This window comes from Lagopus leucura, unplaced genomic scaffold (assembly GCF_019238085.1).
Source record: "Lagopus leucura isolate 7727_CA_CO unplaced genomic scaffold, USGS_WTPT01 Super-Scaffold_100038, whole genome shotgun sequence".
NCBI classification, from domain to species: Eukaryota; Metazoa; Chordata; class Aves; order Galliformes; family Phasianidae; genus Lagopus; species Lagopus leucura.
In genome coordinates, this window is record NW_024962287.1 from 1649120 (window position 1) to 1670579 (window position 21460).

Sequence of the window (21460 nt, forward strand, 5' to 3'; positions counted from 1 at the left end):
CTTGTTTCTCCAAATTATCTATGTCTGCAAATACTGCATCATTCTTGTTGGAGTTGGAAAATGCTTCCAAATGGAAAAGAATTTGTCTTATAGTCAATGATATCAATAGACTTTTTGCAGTGCTACAAACATGAGATTATTAGGATTTTCTCACCTTGGGGTTTATTGCTATGGTTACGTGAATTGTAGCATTTGTTTGGGTCTTCAGTCCTGGGAAAATTTGGTTGGTTTTAGAGCATTTTAGTGAGCGTTGCTCACACTGCAAACTTAGGCAGTTGTGCTGGGAGGGCAAGGTGTTATTTGCTCTTCTGTCTCTTAGTGATTTGGGTATTTTTTTTTTTTGCCACTGTTTGCTTTCTCATAGGAACAGGAAAGTTCTGAGCTGTTGTGTTTTGTATTTTTGACACCCAAACGACTGTGTTTTAACTTAAGTTTTGGAAAGAAAGTTTATTTATATATATATATATATATATGTTATTTATATCTATAATTAAAAGTAGACACGCATACATACAAACAGTGTTTCCACACAGCATTTGATTAGGAGCCAAATGTAAGACTAAAGAAACATTCTCTAAGTGTATTTTAATACCATGTTTATTTGTGATCTTGTATTTAATGGGTTTGTTACTCATATATTCTCGTCACCATATAGCTGTGCTTACAACACAGTTATTGTGTATGTGAACCTGGGAGAACTGGGAGCAAGGAGTGACGTTGAATTCTAACAAAGGTCCCATTGGTGGTAGGGGACTGAAATTGCTGTAAGGCTTTAAAGCGATTAAGCAAATCAGTGCTGATAATGGTTTGTACTTCTGAGGTTCACAGAATCACAGCAAGGTGGAGATAGGAGGGATCTCTGGGTTCATCTGGTCCCGCTCTGCTCCAGAGCAGTGCCAGGACTGCATCACCTGTGCAGCACAGAAGTGCTTCTTGATGATTTGGGGGGAAAAAAAAAGTTATTATTTTCAGGTCTCTGAGCCTTTTTGTGGCAAATCTTTCATATGTACATACATGTTCCTTATAGAATGGGTTGGAAGGGACCTCAAGGATCATGAAGCTGCAACCTCCCACCACAGGCAGGGCCACCAACCTCCACATTTCATAGCAGCCCAGGCTGCCCAGGGCCCCATCCAACCTGGCCTTGAACACCTCCAGGGATGGAGAAAATCCTTACAAAGTTCCTTAAAAAGAATTACTTAAGTCTGTTTTTGAGACTGCTTTGCACAGGGTTCACAAAACTCAGAAGAAAACTTCATGGAAGCAAAACAGGAATGCAATTACGTGAGCTTTTCAAACCAGCTTTTACAACTCACAACAACTCACCCTCTTGGGCATTCCCAATTCTCACGTGTTGCAGGGAAAAGATTTGCCGATACAGTTGTGAAGGCAGAGAATGAAACCTGCACACCAAGACCCAATATTTGGGGCAGAGAGCTTCCCAAACAGGCTGTCCTGTAGCTGCTGCCTGCAAAGCTACTTGGTGAAGGGGCACCCTGGGTCTCGGGCAACTGGCTGCTGTCAGGGCTCCCAGATATCTGTCTCTTTCCCTTTAAGGGTTCGTATCACAAAAAGCCTTCACTGGGGGGGAACAAACTCTTTGCACAAATGAAGGCAACAAAGGAAGGATGCTTGTGGGATTTTAATGGTGTTCAGTTTCAACTTCTGCAGTTGAGGGAAGGCTCTGAAATTCATCCTGTGTCTAGCAGATAGGTGAGAACATCCACAAGACAGTGTCAGAGAAAGGATGTTGACCTGCTTCCTCCATAGGAGTCGAGATATGCCTCTCCACCTGTGGTAGTGCCAGCTGTAATATATCCAAGGGTTCATTTATCTGCTATTTCTGGACTTGGAAGGTACAGCAGAGAGAATCTCCTTTTTTCCCCTGTTTTCATTTTGTGTATTTTCTCAGAGAATGACAGTGCTTATCCCAGCCAGGATCTGAAACCTACCTTTAATCATGCTCATGGGTCAGCCCTGCTAATGCCTCCTACAGAATTACTAAGAATCCCTTTCTTTTAATTTGGCATTTATCCTCTGCTAGCAGGGTGGGCAAGCAATGTATCATAATAGCCACTCCATCCACAACTTGCAGCATACAGACAGGATAGAGGAACACTGGAAGTCATTTTCAGGCTGCATTCCAGCTGAATATAGCAAAAACGAGCTCAAATGTATTGTATTGCACAACTTAATGGGGAAAAAAATATCTGTTAAAGGCTATTGAATATAAAAATGCAGCATTTGGTTAAGGCAGTGCTTGAGCCACAGATCACCATCTTCTGGTTCAGCTGTTCAGGGAAAGAATCACAATAAGCTTGTCTTGTTGTCCTGCAGTTGTATTATTTCCTAAGCCTTCTCAGCAAGCTACTATTTGTGCCTGGGACTGGGACACATGGAGATTTGGTCTGTCCCTCCTTAGGTACATTTGATCTTCACTCTTGTCCTTTTGTAGTTGTGGTGGTGTTCCTATTATCTTCTGATCAATAGTACAGTTTTTCTCCCCAGCAGAGTCATTTTGCAAGCTTCTGGTCTCTACTGCCTTTGATATTTGATTGAATTCAGATAGGATTTTGTGAACGTTCATCAAAGAGAAGCACTTAAGCAAAGAAATCAAGAATTAATACACTATCTTTGTATCATCATCAACTTGGATAAGTTCCAGTCTGAAACCTCAGAAATCACAGGATTTCACTGCATATCACCTAGCTGTGAAGTGGCAAGTTCTGTTCATTCTCAATTCTCATTTGCCAAGCCACCAAGGTCCATGCTGGTTAGACCAACAAGAAACTTGGCTCCTCCCCACCTACATTCATGGTAAAGTTTAGGTATCATTACAGATTCATAATCTGTTGCCTAAGATTAGGGTCAGTAAGACTGCATTTATTCCTATTTAATGAAGAGGTATATTAGAAATACTATTTTTATTAATTGGAAATACTAGCGTTCGTGGTTTCAGAGTTTGTTCTAATAGGACCATGCTTGCAACCTGGTATTTAGACTATTGCTAAGATATGATCCTGTGGAAGATTTTTAGAGCAGATATCATGTTAGTATTGAAAGAACGATTGATGACTACAAAGGACGCCTATGAATGTGATGTTAGTTTTAAGAGATTTCCATATAAATTTCACAGGCAAGGAATTAAACAAAAGCACGGGAAATTTCTTAACCAGTGTAGCGACCTCCCATTGCATTGCATTGTCTTGAATAATTTCTTCCTCGTTATGCATTAAACTAAAAAATGATTAGCTGTTGGATCTTATAAGCCAAATAAAAGCAGTAATTCACAGTGTGTTGAGTAAATACTGAATCAAATCTCTAGAAAGCAGGCCTGCCATTCAGAAGGACTTTGTTGACAGACTAAAGAAATGAGCTGACAGGAACCTTGTGGTGTTCAGCACAGACAAATATGGGATGCAGTAACCCCATGCACACGTACAGCTTGTGGGCTAGCCCCATACTGGGCTGTGCTAGCTAGAGGTGAGCCAGCAGGTCAAAGGAAATAATGCTTCCCTATTCTTTGGCAGTCTGTGTCCAGTTTTGTGCTCCCAAGAACAAGAAGGGCTTTGACGAACTGGAGCCAGTCTGGCAGAGGGTCAGCAGCAGGTCTGGGGGGCTGGAGGACCTGGCGTATAACAAGAAGCTGACAGAAAATGCTTGTTCAGCCTGAAGACAAAAAAAAACCAAAAAACTAACAGGGAATGTTATTGCTGGTGACAAGACAAGAGATAAAGTGCAGAATCCCAGAATCATTTTGGTTGGAAAAGACCTTTAAGACCATCAAATCCAACCATCAGCTGAGCTCACCCCTAGACCCTGTGCCTAAGTGCCATGTCTACACATATCATAAGCACCTTCAGGGATGGGGACTCCACCACTTCCCTGGACAGCCCATTCCAGGAAGAAATTATTCTCAATACCCAACCTAAACTTTGGTGCAGCTTGAGGCCTTTTCTTTGTGGCCTATCACCATCCCTTCCTTCCTTCAACCTCTAGTCATGTAGTTGTAGAGAGACATGAAGTCTTTCTTCAGCCTTCTCTTCTTCAGACTGAATAACATCAGTCCCTCAGCTGCTCTTCATACATCTTGATTTCTAGAATTTGGACAGATACATAATTGGAAGAAAAAAAAAAAAAATCTGGTCAAAAATGGAATCTGGCTGATCAGAGAAATTGAGGAACTTGAAGACTTGGAGAATATATTCAACTAGAAGATTTTCCGAACTCGACTGGTCCTGAGTCACCTGAACTGACTGGACCTGTTTGGAGCAGAGGGTTGAAGCAGGTATCATTGGAACATTGGAAAGATCCCAAGCTTTTTTTCCAGTGTAAATTTTTCTACAATTCTGTGGTTCTATTCTGAATTTTCCCATTTAGGAAATTAAAGTGACAGGTGGAGTAGAAATATAAGAGGGCTTTTATAAAACACATAAAAGATAAACCATATCAAATTTGTAAAAAACATTTTAAAATCTAGGTAGCGTGGAATAGGACGTTCCAGCTTCTGCACTATGTGCAATCTGTAACTGCTTGGTATTTCCTGGAATAGACTTTTAATGTATACAAGAAACAGGGTTTTCTGTCTTTCATTTTGTCTCAGTCTTGTGGTTTATTTTATCTAGAATGTTGCTTGCTGTATTCTTCCATAAGAATATGATCTAGCTGCTGTGCAAAATTGCAGTCAGTGATAGCTTCACACGTGTAGCAGCGATGGAATCAGAAGCAGTGAGATTTAAGCATAAGTGTCTGTTGCAATGGTAATGTAATTAAGCCCTACATGTTGTAAAGTGAGATGCATACTCACCCAATCCACTAAAAACAGACCCACAGCATTCCTAACAGTGCAGCAGAGGAAATCACAGAGACACAGAAGCATTCCAGTTCAGAAAGACTTCTAAGATGGTCTAGTCCAACCATCACATAGTCTAGTGCAGTTAACTCTATGAAAGAGAGAAAAATGCCCTTTATGTGAGACGCTTGTATCTTATGTCCCTCCAACATTAAATATTATCTCCTTTCTTTTCGTTCTGCTCTACTGTCTTTGATTGGAAATGGAGATCCCTGCACAATCAGACACTTTCACAGTGAATCAGAAGAGATTGTTTTAATTTGGGTGCTCACAAAAACTGTAGCAGTTCTGTTTTTCAGATAGCTGCTCAACATAAAGTCCTCATGGAGCTTAACGTGCAGAGCTTAAATCTTTGCTAATATTATTCAGATCAGCATTTGACCCTTTGAATAGTCTGGGGGTTTGCATTTATTTGGCTTCAAAATAGCAAAAATCAAACCTTGTTGTCACTGTGGGTTGGCAAAGCACATCCAAAACCAGATCTATATTTTCAGGGGAGACAAGACCACAATATTATCACTAGAAAATATTCCGATTTTGCATAGAGACTAAATTCTAGAAATGGATTTGTGTAACTTCAGCAGATCTGTATCAAGTCGGGAGCCACAAGTTTATTTTTGACAGAAAAAATGTTCTCACTTGACCTGTTGGATTTATGGCTCAGTCGTAGCTCTTCTCACCTCTGTGTGCAGGTAGCAACAGGCTGCTAGAAGTCCTTTGCCATCTGTATCACATCCAGTGCGCTAGAGGCTTACGCTGATTTACTTCAGGTATTCTACAAGAAACTGCATCAAAAGCTACAAGAAAGTGGTATAAATTAGTAATATCAAAACCACCTTGGTGTATGTGTTTTATTCTCAAGGAGTTCCTAGCTTGAGCTTTTGTTTCCAGACTGTTCTTTGGCAGCATGCATAAGGGCTGAAGGTAGTGCTGTTAAGTGCTGTTGAAACTTTGCAACTGGAACTTAGGAAGCAATCATTACATTTGGTTTTCCACTTGATCGAATGAAGGAAGGATGGAGAGTCTTCGTCAGGGAGCTGGATTTTATTTCCCAGGGCTGACAGCCATTTCCACAGCTTTATCAGACCTACTAGGAACTTCTCCTACCATGGTCAGATGGTATTATTTAACATCAGTTCATCCACTTGTGTGGGATTCAGATCCTATATCATACAGTGACTCTGACAAGAGGATGCTTTTACTAGGAGCATTATTCAAAGCACTGTTGATTTTCTCAGGCTGCAGGCATCTGCAAAAAAACCTTGTAGAACATAGAGCATCTGGTATCGAGTCCTCCCTCCTTGCAAAGACCATATCAAACAGCTTAGAAGTGGAACACGTACTCGACATCCGCTCGGAAATATTGTCTTCTTCTGTTTACTGTACATGTATTAGCTGTCAGCTCGTATCATCAGCTATTAATTTCATATCTGAAAATCGGGACTCAAGCAAATCTTCAGCTACTAAACACACCCTTCTTAAATTGGGAGTTAACTCTTGCTGTACCCCAAGGTTGGAGGTCTAAATGCTGGCTCAGGTATTTGAAGAAATATATTAGCGAGGTGACTGCTAACCTTGTTAACATATGTTGTATTTTAAAGAGACTAAAACAATGATGTGATGCCAGCATCTCTGATGAATACTGGATGTGATTCTAAAAGTGTCAGGAAAACTCAGGAACCCTAAAGAAGCCAAGCGACCACCAGTCGGGATTAAATTTTCTCCCACAATATATATGATGGCATGAGAATCCACAGCAGCTTCTAAAAGCTTGGTCAAGTAATCAGTGCCAAATTATGGTAGCATTACTCTACTACAAGCACCTTAATAATGAATAGACTTCAATCTTCCCAGTTCTACTTCCAGATCTCACTTCTGAAGTTGTTGTTCTTCGCATCTGTTGTGTTATGTTGTTTGGTGCAGTATTTTGTACTTAACTAGATGATCTTGTAGGTCCTTTCCAACCTTCTATGTGATTCTATGATTCTATGATTCTGTGACTTTGAAAAGAAGACTTTCTTCTATTATTTTGTAATTAAGGGCTTTGCAATTTATTTATTCATTCATTCATTTATTCATTTTTTTCCTGTAGACATTTGGTTCACTGTGCCACTCCTTACAAAGGAAGAACCCCAATGGTTTTATTTTACTCAATCTGAACCTACAATAAAATCTACATAAGAGAAAACCTTTTATACATGAATGCATTCTGACATTTCCAAAATTCAGTTCTTTTCATTTTGAAGTTAAACTGACACACCTGTAAGTGACTACTAATAAGAATATCAGGGTGAACAGTGCCATGCATTCTAACTCTTTATAACTGATTCTGAAGAGGAGGATATCTCAGTAGTAGGATCCTGGCTGTCTCTTGCTAAATCTCTAGATTTCAAGCCTTTGTGCACTTTAAAATCCTTTGGCTAACTGCAGAATAAAAGTGGAATGAAAAAGGTAGATTTCTGTATTTAAAAACATACTCTATTTTTTCTCCTTTGTTAATAGCTAGTTGACATAGAACCAGCCTATGCTGCTGCTTTTGCTTTGATTTGGTTTGAATACAGATTTGATTGCAACCCATTTTAACAATGTGCAGAGAACGGTCTCTTGTTATATTTATGTCTAGCAGGCTGGCTGAATGAATGAATACTATGTGCAGAGGTGTTATTAATGCAGCACAACCATTTGCATAGCAGGCTCTGCAAATTAGGAAGATTGAAGGTCAAATTCCCCAAAGCAGCCCTTTTTGTTTATGTTTTATGGCCTGAGAACTCTATATCACTTTTAGTTACTGATGTGAAATAAACAGTGGTTTCTGTCGTAAGATGGGACTCAGAGGAGCTGTGCTAATTTGCAAGAACTGAAGATCTTAGCAGTTGGGTTAATGATTCGTAATTAAATTTACAAATCAGATTAAGTTTGAATGAATTCCTTTCAGGTAGCTTTAAAATAACACATATCTAAAGCATACGGTTACAATAAAGATTAATGGTGGGTCTAATCATTATGGTATCGTTATGTAAGCAATTTAGAATTAGAATTTTCTCATCATTCATCTCTTTCCAAATGAGAAAAAATTAAACTGTTTTCATGAAAGAAGAGTTCTAAAATACTCTTACTCGTTCTGACAGTTGTACACCCAACTTCATTGTCAGTTCTAATTCCAGCATGTGGGTAACTTTGGTTTTTGTGGATATCTGAAGCTAGTAGAAATTTAGAGTTACAGCTCTAAGGGAACATCCATTAGGCACATAGTTAGACAGTGCATCTAAATATTCCTGGAGCTGCAGCTATTGCCCAGCATCCTTCTACCTGATTGAGGTTGGATGTCAGGGGGAAGTTGTGTGCTGTGAGAGTGGTGAGGTGCTGAACAGCTGCCCAGAGAGGCTGTAATGCCCCATCCATCCCTGGAGGTGTTCAAGGCCAGGTTGGATGGGGCCCTGGGCAGCCTGGGCTGCTGTGAAATGGGGAGGTTGGTGGCCCTGCATGGCACAGGGGGGTTGGAGCTTCGTGATCCTTGAGGTCCCTTCCAACCCAGGCCATTGTATGGTTCTGTGACTCTGTTATCAGGGTTTGGTAAAATGCAGATCTGGGTGCTCCATTCATGCAGCACAAAGTATGAGTTCGAGCTAAATTATTATGTGTCATTCAGAATGTCAGCAATCACTGACCTGCAGCGTTCAGATACCTTCTGGGTGATCTTAGTGTCTTTGTCAATGAATTACGTCCCGTTGTAAACCAAAGGAGCTTTAAACAATTGCACGTGTGAAATATTGAACGGGAGCAGAGTACTGTAGGATTTAGCTGAAATAGTGTTAACATTAGCTCATTATATCAATATTTGTAAGATTCTGATTCTCAAGGGCTGCTTCTCTGAAAGGCTGCATAGATTCATTATCAGCTTAAACCATTGGTACAAGAACTGCCTTTATCTCGAAAGTATAAATAGTGACTTGTCAGGAGAATACGAAGACTTTCCCACTTGACAAGTGAATGGAATGTGCAACAAAGGCTGCAGATGTCTGAAATTTGAGCTGAACATATATTACTTCTGGAGAGTATCCTGTACTGAAAAGGTGTAAAATGTTTTACAAAAAATGTTTCTTCTAACGTGTTGTCTTAAATTCTATATTAGTTAAGCAAATATTTAAATATTATATTAGCTTTTCTGCATGCTTGACATGAATATAATTCTTCCTTCCTGCCAAGTATGTCAAAACCCAAATTCACTTTCATTTGCCAGGTTAAATGTTTATTTTGTTTTCCCACATAATGTACTCTTTAAAGTGTCACCAGCATACCAAATCTGATTGCTTTTTAATAGGAACGTGGTGGGAGTTTTTTGTTTTCCTTAGGAAACGGGATAAACGGTCAGTAAAGCTTATGGTAATGAATCCACACACAGTAGATGCTCTTTGCTCCCATTCCCTAATCTCAAAATTAAAGACAAAAATCCTGTCGTAACTATTGTCATTCCTATACATAAATGAAGAGTCCATGGTAGTGGATTGAACAAGCAGTGCTACTGACAAGGGACCAGCATGTGTAGGACCTTTTTATTCTGCTAAAGAGAATTGACTCACGAGGGCTCAACAAAACAAGGTGTTAGCTGGCTTGTTTTGCACCAAAATGGCCAAGATTATTTAAAATACGATTCATTGGAAGATTGCCTTTAAAACATTGTCTGTTTGCTGGTGTGGAACTTCTACAGGTCAGACAGTAAAAGCTGTTGGCATATATTTACAAATCTTTTCACAAGCCGGTAAGTTACACTTTGAATTTCAGCCTTGAAAGAGTCTCAAAATATTCCTTCACTCTTCACCAGCCCAAGGAAAGCTGGCAAATGTTGTTAACAAATCAAAATCTTCAGAATTCCTGACCACTAAAAGCTTGGTCAGAACATTTCAGTTCAACTTCTCGTGCAAACTAAACTGTAAGGCATCGGTTTAAGTGTTATTGAAAGTTCTATTCAATTTAGAAGCATGTGTTTTGAGATAGTTTTTATTTTGGAGGAGGAGGAGGAGGCAATAGGGATGTTCATTTTAAGAGAACTCCTGGAGTGACTTTGGATGATGGTGATTGTTTTGAATTAATGACAGCATGTGTTTCTTTGGTTTTGTGTAAACGCTTCATAATTTTGTGGTTCATTTATCGCTAGGTCTGGTGTAAGGTCCTAACTAAATAGATTGTTCTAAATTAGCTGATGGTTCAAATTGTCTTGCTTCCAAAAGCGAAATCGTCTTATCAAATCCTGGAACTTCAGCATCTTCCCTTTTATTTCTTACATTAGAAAAAGTAAAGAGGAAGTCAAGGAAAAAAGAGAAGCTTGTGAGCAATCAAACACTGCTTTTGGGAAAATAGTCATTTTGTGAACCTGATTCTCATTTATATAGCAGAGACAGTGCTCACAAAAAGACTGTGAGCTATTATTTTAAAAAATTGAGAAACAGTAATGAATAGCAGCGTGGAGTACTGTGTGTAGTTAATTAACAAGCCAAAACAATTAATGGTCATTAACATTTGACTAATGAAGCGTTCATTCTGGGCCAGATTCTGCTCCTACTGTCATGAATGATATCACAATGACTAAAAACAATAATAAAACACCCTGATTTTTTAGGGTCTGCTTACTCACACCTTCATGTACTCATAGAAAGTCGTGAATGCGCTTCTTAAATAAATTCATCGTAATAGTTTCCACATTTGGATTTTTCATGGAAAATGGATGAGCTAAATCTAAATTCTGCTTATCCTTGTAATTAACGAAATAGATTCATTAGTAAATTAGTGGCCTGGCACAGGTTGCCCAAGGAGGCTGTGGATGCCCCATCCCTGCAGGCATTCAAGGCCAGGCTGGATGTGGCTCTGGGCAGCCTGGGCTGCTGGTTGGCGACCTGCACACAGCAGGGGTTGGGACTGGAGGAGCGCTGTGGGCCTTTGCAACCCAGGCCATGCTGTGGTTCTGTGATTTCCTGCTCTGGATGCAAGTGTCTGTGCCTAAAGTGGGTACAAAACCAAATCTATTGATAATGGTGGGGAAACATTATCAGGATGAGAGGTACTTAGGGATTTTCTTCAAATGATGCATAGTATAATAACTGTGAGAATCCACTTCAAATATTAAATAAACACGCATTTTAAAGAATATCTTTATCTATCTGCACTTTTGTTAATCCATCTATCCGTATCTCTGTTCATAAAATTAAAAGAAATACTCTGATTTTTTTTTTCCTTTTCCTTTTACTTACATGTGAACCTCCACAAATGTTGTTTTTTTAAACAGATTCTGTCACTGATGTTGATGTAAATTTGGGACAAAATGTAAATCTCATCATACAGAAGGGAGTGCCTTGCTGTTTGCATCTTGTGGGCAATGCGGTGATGCTCAGTCTGATGACTGAATGCCTTTCTTGTAAGATGCTGAGCTTAACCTCATCCATGAATGAGTAAAGAGTCAGGAGAAGTGTTTGGAAGAATGCTTTCCAGAAGACATAAAAGTATCCTAATATTAACCTGGTATGTAAAGGTTTTGATGTACAGCCAGATGGAAACCACAGAAAGGTGTTACAGTGTCCCCAATCAGAAAAGTGAGGGAAGTTCAGTCTTTTTCATACATTCATAAATCCCACATCACTTTTTAAGTGTGGTAACATCATTTATCCCAAAATGTTTTACCGTTTTTGGAAAGCTCTGGTAGAAGATAGCTGTAAATGTAATGCATGCTTTTAGAAAATTCATGATGATGCTTACAGTAACAGAAAAAAATATTTTCCTGCAGAAATCAAAGGTATCCCATGAACTGGAAATGTTTCGTTTGCTGGTTCCAACTCCACATTTCAGACTCACAGTAATAAATTTAGACAAGGAATTTGGATGTGATATGGAGCTGATTCAAATAAATACAGTATGTGGAGATTTTGCATATGTTCAAAGGGAAATATTAGAGCAGTGGTGAGTTCCTATAAGGAGGTCACTGTTATTTATTCCTCAAGCAGTGAGATTGTGACTACTGGGAATTATTCCATTAATTTTGTTATTGTCTACAAGGTTCCATTTGCTTTCGTTCTTTAGGATTCCCTTGAAATTTTTACATAATCTTAAACTGTCTTGCCAGCTCCCTTCCTGCTACTTATCTGCTCTGTTAGCTTTCATTTTTAAATACTTAAAGAAAGATGGAGAGAGTTGACACACGCCCAGAGTACAAAGCTGCCTTTGTTATATGGTTTCGAGAGCAGAGCAGGAACCAAATTTACTGAGTCATTCTTTGGACTTTGCTTTTGTGTTGCTCTGCTGGCAAAGCTATTCTTCAGTCACGGGGCTCATCCGGCGTTTCATGCACGTCTGTAACGTAAGGGTTCCATCACTGATGTCCACAGTTAATGAACTACTGAGAAATTCACAGATGTGATTCATCTGACCTATTGCTAACGTCTGCTTCAGGAAGAAGTTGGTCTTTGAAAGTACCTTATTATCTTTTTGACTAAAAGAACTTCAGATGACTAATTAGCATGCTGTAGATGTCCTTCATCAAATGAATTCTTTCTTTTGTCCCTAAACAGAAAAAATTGTGATTGTTTTAAAGCCTACTTTGATCTGTATTTGTTACCATCCACAGCAGGACATCTCTATTAAAATAGAAATCATCTTTGTCAGTCTGAGAAAGACCTCGTGTTTTCTTTTAATAACGAAGATTCGAGGAAGTTTGCACTCAAGTGAGCTTTCATAAACAGTGTTACATCAAAGGCCTTCTTTGTAATGCAGGTTTGTTCAGATTAATGGTTACTGCAGAATGTATGGTATGTTCTATAAGAGGTGGGTAAAAATGATAAAAAGCTCCCGTGTGTCTGTGCTTTATAGCCAAATCAAGCTTAGTGTAACAAAAGCTATTGATCTTTCCCAAGTGGCGTTTTTATTTTCTGTATAAAACTCTGAGTGAGATTAATCTTTGCAAATGCTCACTCATGAAGCACCTTTTTCTTTTGTTAACCAATTCAAGTGATCATTGGAAAAGTACTTTTTTCCTTTACGTAGCAGAAATCTTCAGATAGTGGTAATTCTCAGAGAATTTCAAGATTGTAAGATTTTTAGAGAATGTGTTTTCAGCGTGTCACAGAATCCTTAAGGTTGGAAAAGACCTCTAAGATCATCCAGCCCAACCATCCACCTATCACCAATAGTATGAACCAATGCCTGTTTACAGAGGATTGCTCATAAATTGTTCATAAACATCATAGATTGTTCAGTCTAATCTTTAAAAGATGCTGGACTCCAGGTGAAACGCTGGTAGAGTTGAAGCCAGTAGCAGAACTGTCTTAACTTCTTGCAAGCCTTCCAATATTGAACCCTTCAAAATTTGCTTTATTTCTCCAATTATAGTTGCAGCCGGAGAGCTTTTTCTTCTATGGAGTAGTCAGCTAACTCCTTTTGCAGTAGGTGCATCGTGAGGAGGTATTTAGTATGGAAAGCAGGAAAGTGCCACGGGTTGAATACGCAGGCAGTTTGGGAGCCAACATCTTTGTCATTAACATTGATGCCAAACACAGGGGTGTCCAACCATGCCACACACCATTTTCAAATGTTCCAGCTTAGCAGCAACTCAGCACATTTCCTTCAAATACTCAATAGTTGGTAAGCAAGTTAACATTTGGCTTCTTGCCTTTCCCCCAGCACAAAGACCTTGATATCTCAAGTGTGACAGCTCTGAAATGGAATCAGAATAAGATTATTTTTCATCCTGGATGGCAGCTGACAACATTGAACTCTTCACTTTTTCTTTCCTGTCTCTCTTTAGTCTTTCTTTTTAATTCTTCATGCTGAAAGAGGGAGATAATGCAACACATTTTTGGAAGACTAAGCATAGATGTGCTGTGCCAGGTCCTATCTGCTGCGTCCTTCAGCGTGTTCCAAGGAAAGCATGTGAAGTATTTTCAGTCTGCTGTGCACCACATAATTCAGCTTCTTAACTACTTAGAATGACTAGTACTACTGTAAAGGGAGTGAAAACTACATAACATACATATATATTTAATACATTTTGATAAACTGGTGGGATGGTATAATTCAAGTCATTTCTTTAATCAGGTTTCAAGTTGAGATTGCTTTAAGGCAGCATGGCAATAGGATTTCACTGTTTCTTCGTGTAGGAATGACTCTCAGCAGACTTGCTTTTATACTGATAAAAGAGGACTTCAGTTCTGTTGGAGTGCTGCTCCTTTCCAAAAGAGAATCTGGAGAATTTCATATTTTATTTAAGCATTTTTTGTAAAATGATAGTTGAAAGAATAAAGTCTGTGGGAAAAAAGCAAATGGGTTTTTTTGTAGATTTAAAAGGAAGCATGGCATACAGTTTATAGCATTTTTTCAATATTCCCATGTCTTCCCCCTGTATTGGCAAAACCACAAAATACACATTCTGCCAATCTGTCAATGATTGTAAATTACTGCTACACTGATTGACAGAGCTTCAGTCCAATCGCATCTTGAAACCTTGATACCTGGACCAATGGAAACTTCAGTGAATTTCCACATCAGGTACAGAGTAACCCTGCACATCAGCACCCGTGGGTCCCACCTGGCTGTCCCACCAGCAGCCCTGGGAGGCAGCAGGTTGCATTCAGTTAGCAGTAGTTCTCATCATAGCTGAAACAAAGCTCTCAGTGAGCAGCAGTAGGGGAAATGTGCCTGCAGGCTGGAGGAAGTAGTCATTCCTTTCCACCTGACGTTACTAAGGCCAAATCTGCAATGTAACAGCCAGGTTTTTGGATCCTTCCATTTCAAAGAAATCTTGAGAAAATGGAGCAGAAAACTGGTATTAAACAAAAGTCTAGAATTAATTGTGGGGGTTGGCCTCTTCTCCCATGTGAGAGGGGTTGAACTAGAGGAAATGTTGCCATGGGAGGTTCAGATTGGAAGTAAGGAAAAACTTCTCCAAAAGAGTGAATGGGCTGCCCAGGGAGGTGGTTGAGTTACCATTCCCATCTGGGAAACATTTAAATATTGTATTGCAGAACATGATTTAATGGGGAAATGTTGGTGGTAGGTGGGCAGTTGGACTGGATGAGATGGAGGTCTGTTCCAACCTTGGTGATTCTATGAGTCTAAGACTTTGCTGGAGTGAGCCATGGCTGACTTGATCTTGTGTAGGCAGGAGTCCTGTTTTAGACTGACTATAGAGCAGAAGGAGGTCAGCTGGATCTCAGCCATCAGTTCTATGAGGCTGCACGCTGATGTGTACAAATTTAAGACAATTTTGTCACATGTAGAGAAGTTTAGTCCATTCAGTTACCTACCAGTGGTTCTGTTATTTATTTCATCATTATCTGAAAATGTCCAACTAGCAATTTGTGACTGGCAGACACAAATGATTGCAGAATGTAATCTGTATTTGCATAAAAAAGTTGAATTATTTGAATGCAATCTCTTAATATGTGAAATATTTAAGTTAAAATTAGATGCCCTTCAAAGATGTAGAATAATTTCTATGTTTCTATGATTCTATGTAGTAAAGTTGTGCAAGAATTCCTATAACTGAATTTTAGTATATTATGTGAGAAGTGTCCTGCACTATGCAGAAGATCAGATTAGGTGATCCCAGTGGTTCTTTCTGTCTTGAAAAATATGACTGAATTAATTCAGAGGCAAAGCAGATCTCTGTTCTGATCATGCTAGATGAGGATTGAAGTTATTGTGACGTTTATTTTTACAGAATACAAAATAAATTTAGACCTAATGTCTTGCTGGAATAGATTGGCTGAGAAGTTTTACTTATCTGAAAAAGCAGCTCCACAAAATGTAGTCAAGATGCCAGAAGAATGCATGGAAGTATTGAAAAGTACTGAAAGGGAATGTTTTCTATCTGGTTGACGAAGAGTCAAAAAGCAGCAGAAATGATTGACTGGGTAGAGATGAAAAGAAAGAAGGAAAGAAGGTGTGTTCCTGAATGGCAGGTGGTTCCATTCACAGCTAGGTTGAACGTGATGTCTGTCAATGAGATCTTCTAATGGCTGGACTGCACTGTCATAGAAGAGCAGGAAGAGAACAGAGGAAGAAGCAGTATTTGAAGTACTGATTTTTTTCTGATATTAGAAAGTTTCAAGGCCAAGTGTTGGTTGCGTTGCCCGTCTTCAAATACTCTCATCAACAGCGCTTTAATGTTCTGCTAAACCAGATTAATGGGCTCTGCAAATTTCAGTTCATCAGACGCAGAGGAGCCCAGGGACTCGAAGAAAAAATTGTGTGTGTGCTTTTTGTTTGTTTTATTGCTTGTAATGCCTACACAGCTGTCCTCCACCTCCTGCAGTCACGGGGTCTTGAGCTGTATGGACTAACTGCAGGGCCGTCAGCCTCCCCTGACACCGCTCTGTATTCTGAACTATAGTTCTGCTCTTGCCAGGTTTAATGGTTTCTTTTATGTTTGGAAGATGGTTATGTTTGTTTCCTTGATGTGTAAAACAAATAGTATGCTTTCCTTGTTTAAGAGACTTGATTCAACTGTCTTCATCTGAGAAGGATAATTGTTCTCTTTAACCTAACTACTGCTTCCTGCCCCCAGTATCTCTTGATCTCTTCTAGAGACCAGATCCTTACCCTGTGAAAATCCACTCTGCACCTCTTGAAGTAAACAGATCTCAGGCGTGTGCTCAGTCTTAAATCCAGCAGTGAACATTTTAAGCCACTTTTCTTAAGCTCTGATTTACTTTCTTCTCCTGTAGCAGAATCTTAAACTGGAAGTGGACACACTCCTCTGAGAATCTTAACTCCTGGGGCCAATGAGAAGCGATTGTATTTCTGCATCTGAAATTGGTCAATGCACGTTTAATTTGGGGAGGGGTCACTGGAAGGTTGTGGCAGGGGCACCGTGCTGCTATAATCTTTGTTGTGGAATGCAGTTCTTACTGGAATAAGGTTCATCATGTGCTTCTACTCTTTTGTCAGAGAGCAGAAAGACAAACACGGATGATGGACTCAGTCCAGTACGCAGAATTCTGTGAAAGTCGCCAGTTGAGTTTTTGTAAGTATTAAAACGGCTGCGTTGCAATCAGGTGTTCAACTGTTGTTTCATGTCGTAGAGAAAGAGGCAGAACCTCGTGCTCCTTGAAAGCACTTTTGTTTTACCCACAATAATACAAGTATAAAAAGGAAACTATAAAAAATGATTTAAAAAAATACTTTGTCCTCATAATTCCTGGGAACAGTTAATTTTGCGTAGTTTCAGGCTATCTAGCAGAGTGTTTCTGTGAAGATTTACCAGATTCAGATACTGGGCTGCTGGGAACTGCTGCAGAGACAGAACTTGTAAGGAGTTAATGGGCTGCAGCAGCCATGCTTGCCTGAGGTCTGTCGTGGTGCTGGTGTGGGCAGCACATTAATAAGACGTCACAGTTGCAGGTCCCAAGGAATGCATCTAAAATTAGAGAAGAGCAGCAAGTTTTGCTTTTATTTCTGTGTCCACAGTGACACAAAGAACTTACTAAAGAGTCTTTTTCTATTTTAAGCTGTAAGCTCCTGCTGTGGAATTTATTCAACGTTGGCCAAATTCATCAGTATATGCCATTCCAACACTAATAACATGATGACAGAATTAGGGCTTTACTAGCACTGAAAACCAACTTACTAGAAGTACTTGTGGGCCACAACTATAACGAGCTGTAAATTAATGGGCTTGATCATGTAGCAAAACATCATTACAGAGGCACTTAAGTGATGACTAAGGCTTAAGGTCCAATGTCAGAAAAAGCGAGGTTAGAGAGCCCTTAAAAATCGTGACAAAACAGCACATGATCCGACACCATGCACTGAGCACAATGATGTCTTTAAATGAGAGACCTTATCTTGTTCTTCCTAGCAGGACTCTTAAATTGGAAGAACGAGTGAGTCATTTGTGACAAACAAATGACACATTGGAAATACTGTTCTGTGTCAGCAAATGTCAGAAAACGCTTTTTGTAGGCATTTGTTTTCCTAGCTCAGAATGTTTTGTGCGCTCGGTCGCGATTTGGCATCACGCATCTGTGAGCCATTAGATGAATGATACCTCAGATCAGGGTGACTTCAGCCAACGAGAGGTTTGTGATGAAGCCATTTTTAAAACCCCCAAACAGTCGTCTGGAGAGAGAGCAAATGCAAATCTTAATTTGCAAAAACTACTCGAATGTTGCTGACCAGGGGACTGTGATTTATAAAAAAACCTCCGTGGTATGTTAGTAGTGTTTTTAAATGACCGTATCTGTGCACTTCTTTCTCACTGAAGTTCAGTGTCATTAAAGACTAAGAGAATTACAGTCCTTAATCACGGACTCATAACAAATTCCGTTGCATAATATGAACTCAACTGGGTAGCACATGCTAATGGCCAACCAGAACATTTGTTCTGAAGTAATAGAAAGGTTATTTTTGCTAATTTTCTTTTTATTTTATTAAAAATTGCATTTATTAATGAAAATTTATTGTTTCGAGTAGTAAACCCTTTTTACTGTAATATAAATGCATGAATATTAGGTCCCAGGAGATCAGATCTTGGACTTGAAGTCTGTTCTGGCGGTGTATGTTCCTGATTACAGCACCACTTTCTGTGCTGCTTTAAAGGCAGGCAGAAGAAGAGATCCACCAAAGGCTCAGGCACTGTGGGATCTCATTCCATCCTAAAAAATAATCTGTATTGACATTTGTTTCTGTTTGATACCTGCCTTCTCTTTAGCTTTTTACTCCTCAGTGAGGACCCTCTTTGAAAGAGCTGTTTTAGGTGAATACAGGGTATTCACTGCATTGTGACTGTCCTGTCCTCATATTAAGACCTCTGTATGATTTGTTTCTGTCTGTGATCAGCTTGCCTGCCTCTGGCTGAAGTAAACTCATCCTTCTTTTGGTTTTTATGTGCCTTTCCATGATGCTTTTTCAGTTCCATTTGGGTATCTCTTTTACCCTCTCAGCAAAGTCTCTATGTTGCCTTGCTCCATATTTTTCTCTGTGCTTTTTCCTGAGCGATCTCATCCATTAGCAGTGTGAAGCTCTTGTCTCAGTGTTGATCATTTGCAGATCTACATTATGTCCTTACCTCCGATGCACAATTTAAAAAATACTGCTCCACAAATCATGTTGGCTGGCTTGTCAGCACCTAACCCCCGCTCAGTACAGCACAGCACTTCCGACTCCTTCTACTGTCCATCATTTGTCTTCACTTTGTTAACTCAATTATATCCCTTTTATCTGGGCTCCAAACCTCAGGTTTGGGTTGGTTTCTTCAAACGCCTTTTTCTGCCATTTGTCAAAGCTGCAATGCAATCCTGTTACTTCTTTTACCGTCGTACATTTCAAATCAGATTTATTCTGTCTACTGTCCTCTGAGGTAGGTCCTTCTTCTGAAATGTCTGGAACGTTCTTCTCCTTTCTCCTGCTTATGGGTTTCCAAAATGTTGTGTATGAAACAGTTGCCTTTCCTCACTAGTTCCATTTTTAATTCCCTCTGTGGCTGATTGAATTACACTGACACTCTGTGGTACCTTCACAGTATTTCCACATTATTTTGGCCTACCTGCCACTAACATTTCCTTTTTCCCCCATGATTTGAACTGACAGCAAAGAAAGCATCCAAGTTTCGTGACTGGTTGGATTGTAGCAGCATGGAGATAAAGCCAAATGCGGTTGCAATGGAGATTTTGGCATATTTAGCCTACGAGACTGTGGCACAGGTAAGGGAGCAGCCTGGCTGAGCAATAACTAACAGGCATGAATTGGTGACTTTGGGATACGCTAACTGGGCCAAGCAGGTTGATTGAATCCCTACCTGTCCTTCAGTTTGCTCTACAGCAAATGTATGCCGTACCATAGTCACCCATCTGATAACACACCATTAGAAATGTTTTCTAACAGAGGGGAGTGGAGTCCAGCACGAGCTTTATTCAAATCCAAACTGAAACCACACACTTTGCTATGTGACCTTTGGCAACACGCTGAGGCTCATTCAAGCCGATTGCACAATTGGATTAAAAAGCAGGATTTCCTGGAAAACAAAACGTCACCTTAGTGCCAAGCCAAGCCCTCTTGGGTAGATAAATCACTCCATTTATTTACAGAAGTGGAAAAGAGGTTCCTTAGGCTAAAAAATCTCAGTAATTTTGTTTTCTACTGAGAAACACTAAGAATAATTTGCCTCAGCCCACTCCTCCTATCTCTTCTTTGTTACAATTGCATTCATGATGCATAAACCAGCGTATTTATTGGCTGTTTTTGCCTCTGCAGTTGGTGGACTTGGCCCTTTTGGTTAAACAAGACATGATTCCTAAGGCCGGTGACCCATTCAGTCATGCCATATCTGCCACCTTCATACAGTATCACAACTCTACTGAGGTACATGTTGCTTTCTCACATATTTATATGATAATAATGCAGGGGAATGTGAATAAATCTATTTTGTTACCATATTCCATATAGTATTACGTGTATTTGGTAGTTGCATTCTATACAGGTATTGTTATTTAGTATCTGCATTCTACATAGGTTTTATTGAAACACGGTATTAACATGGGCTTCTGCTGTGGAGTTCATTAACAGAGTTAGGGATGTAAGAAGAAAGGTGTTATAGTCTTAGCTCCAAATTTTAAATTCTTAGCAGCATCTTTTTATTTAAATGTCACTTCTCTTTCCTTTAGTGGAAATTTCCTCTCTCTCTATTGAAGGCTCTCTCTGCTGCATACTGAGAGATTAACGTTCAGGTCCATATTTGTCAGCAGATACAAGCACAGTAGGTTCTGCAAGGCATGCATTGCTGTGAAGCAGGTGTGATGGTAAACACTAGAATTAGCCAGCAGTGCTGTATCACATCTCTTCTAACAGTAGAGCTGAGAAGGCCATAACCAGTTTGTGATTTGATTCCATAACTGCTGTTGGGCATCTTGTCTTCGTAGCCGCATCTCTTAGGGCAGGCTGCAGGTGTGAAGACTGGCCTTGAGTCTCCTGAAAACACACCACCCCCTACGCCCACCCCACCAACACCTGCAGGGCAGCAGCATCTTGGGAAGACACCATCGGGAGCGCTGGGGAATGGAGGGATTGGGCAGGACTCTTCCAAATCTAAACAGAGGAAAAGGAAAAAGGTACAGAAGCATGACAATATATATATATACATCTTGAGGATATCATTGTGTCATTTATAATTATTAATATAATACTAATTCACATTAATTTTAAATTGTGTTACTGCCGGCATTAGAGTAGGGGCCAAAATACAGTCTAACATTATTTCTGTCAGAACTAGGGTAAGTCTTCTCAGTAATGCCAACAGATGCTGCTTCCAAGAGGAGCTGCTCCTCTACAGCTGCAGCACCACCCAAAATAACACCCCCTTCACTGACATAAACAGCAAGAGTTGGTCTGGAGGGTCAAAGTGTAAGCAAAGTAGGCAAAGAGGTTGTTGTGACTGCCTTGCTCTCAGCAGCCTTAGGCATCTGCCTTCTTTGCCTGTAACAACTTTGCCTGACCTCCTTTATTTCTGTGCCAATTGGTTGCATTCAAGCTAAATATTTGTTTACTTTGCATAAAATACGGACGTCTCATGTTCAGTCCATGAAATGTAAATATTACAATTCCTGTCTTCTGTTGTAGATCCTGGATATT

At 39.7% G+C, this 21460-nt stretch overlaps 1 protein-coding gene across 1 annotated transcript in view; it reads left to right on the forward strand.

The window, feature by feature from the left end:
* SUPT3H (SPT3 homolog, SAGA and STAGA complex component) overlaps positions 1-21460 on the forward strand; it is a 136707-nt gene that overhangs the window by 58353 nt on the left and 56894 nt on the right. The window contains exons 5-8 of the mRNA XM_042883511.1: positions 16784-16859; positions 19424-19536; positions 20087-20194; positions 20752-20940. Coding sequence (XP_042739445.1) covers positions 16784-16859; positions 19424-19536; positions 20087-20194; positions 20752-20940 — 486 coding nt within the window. The remainder of the gene's footprint in view (positions 1-16783; positions 16860-19423; positions 19537-20086; positions 20195-20751; positions 20941-21460) is intronic.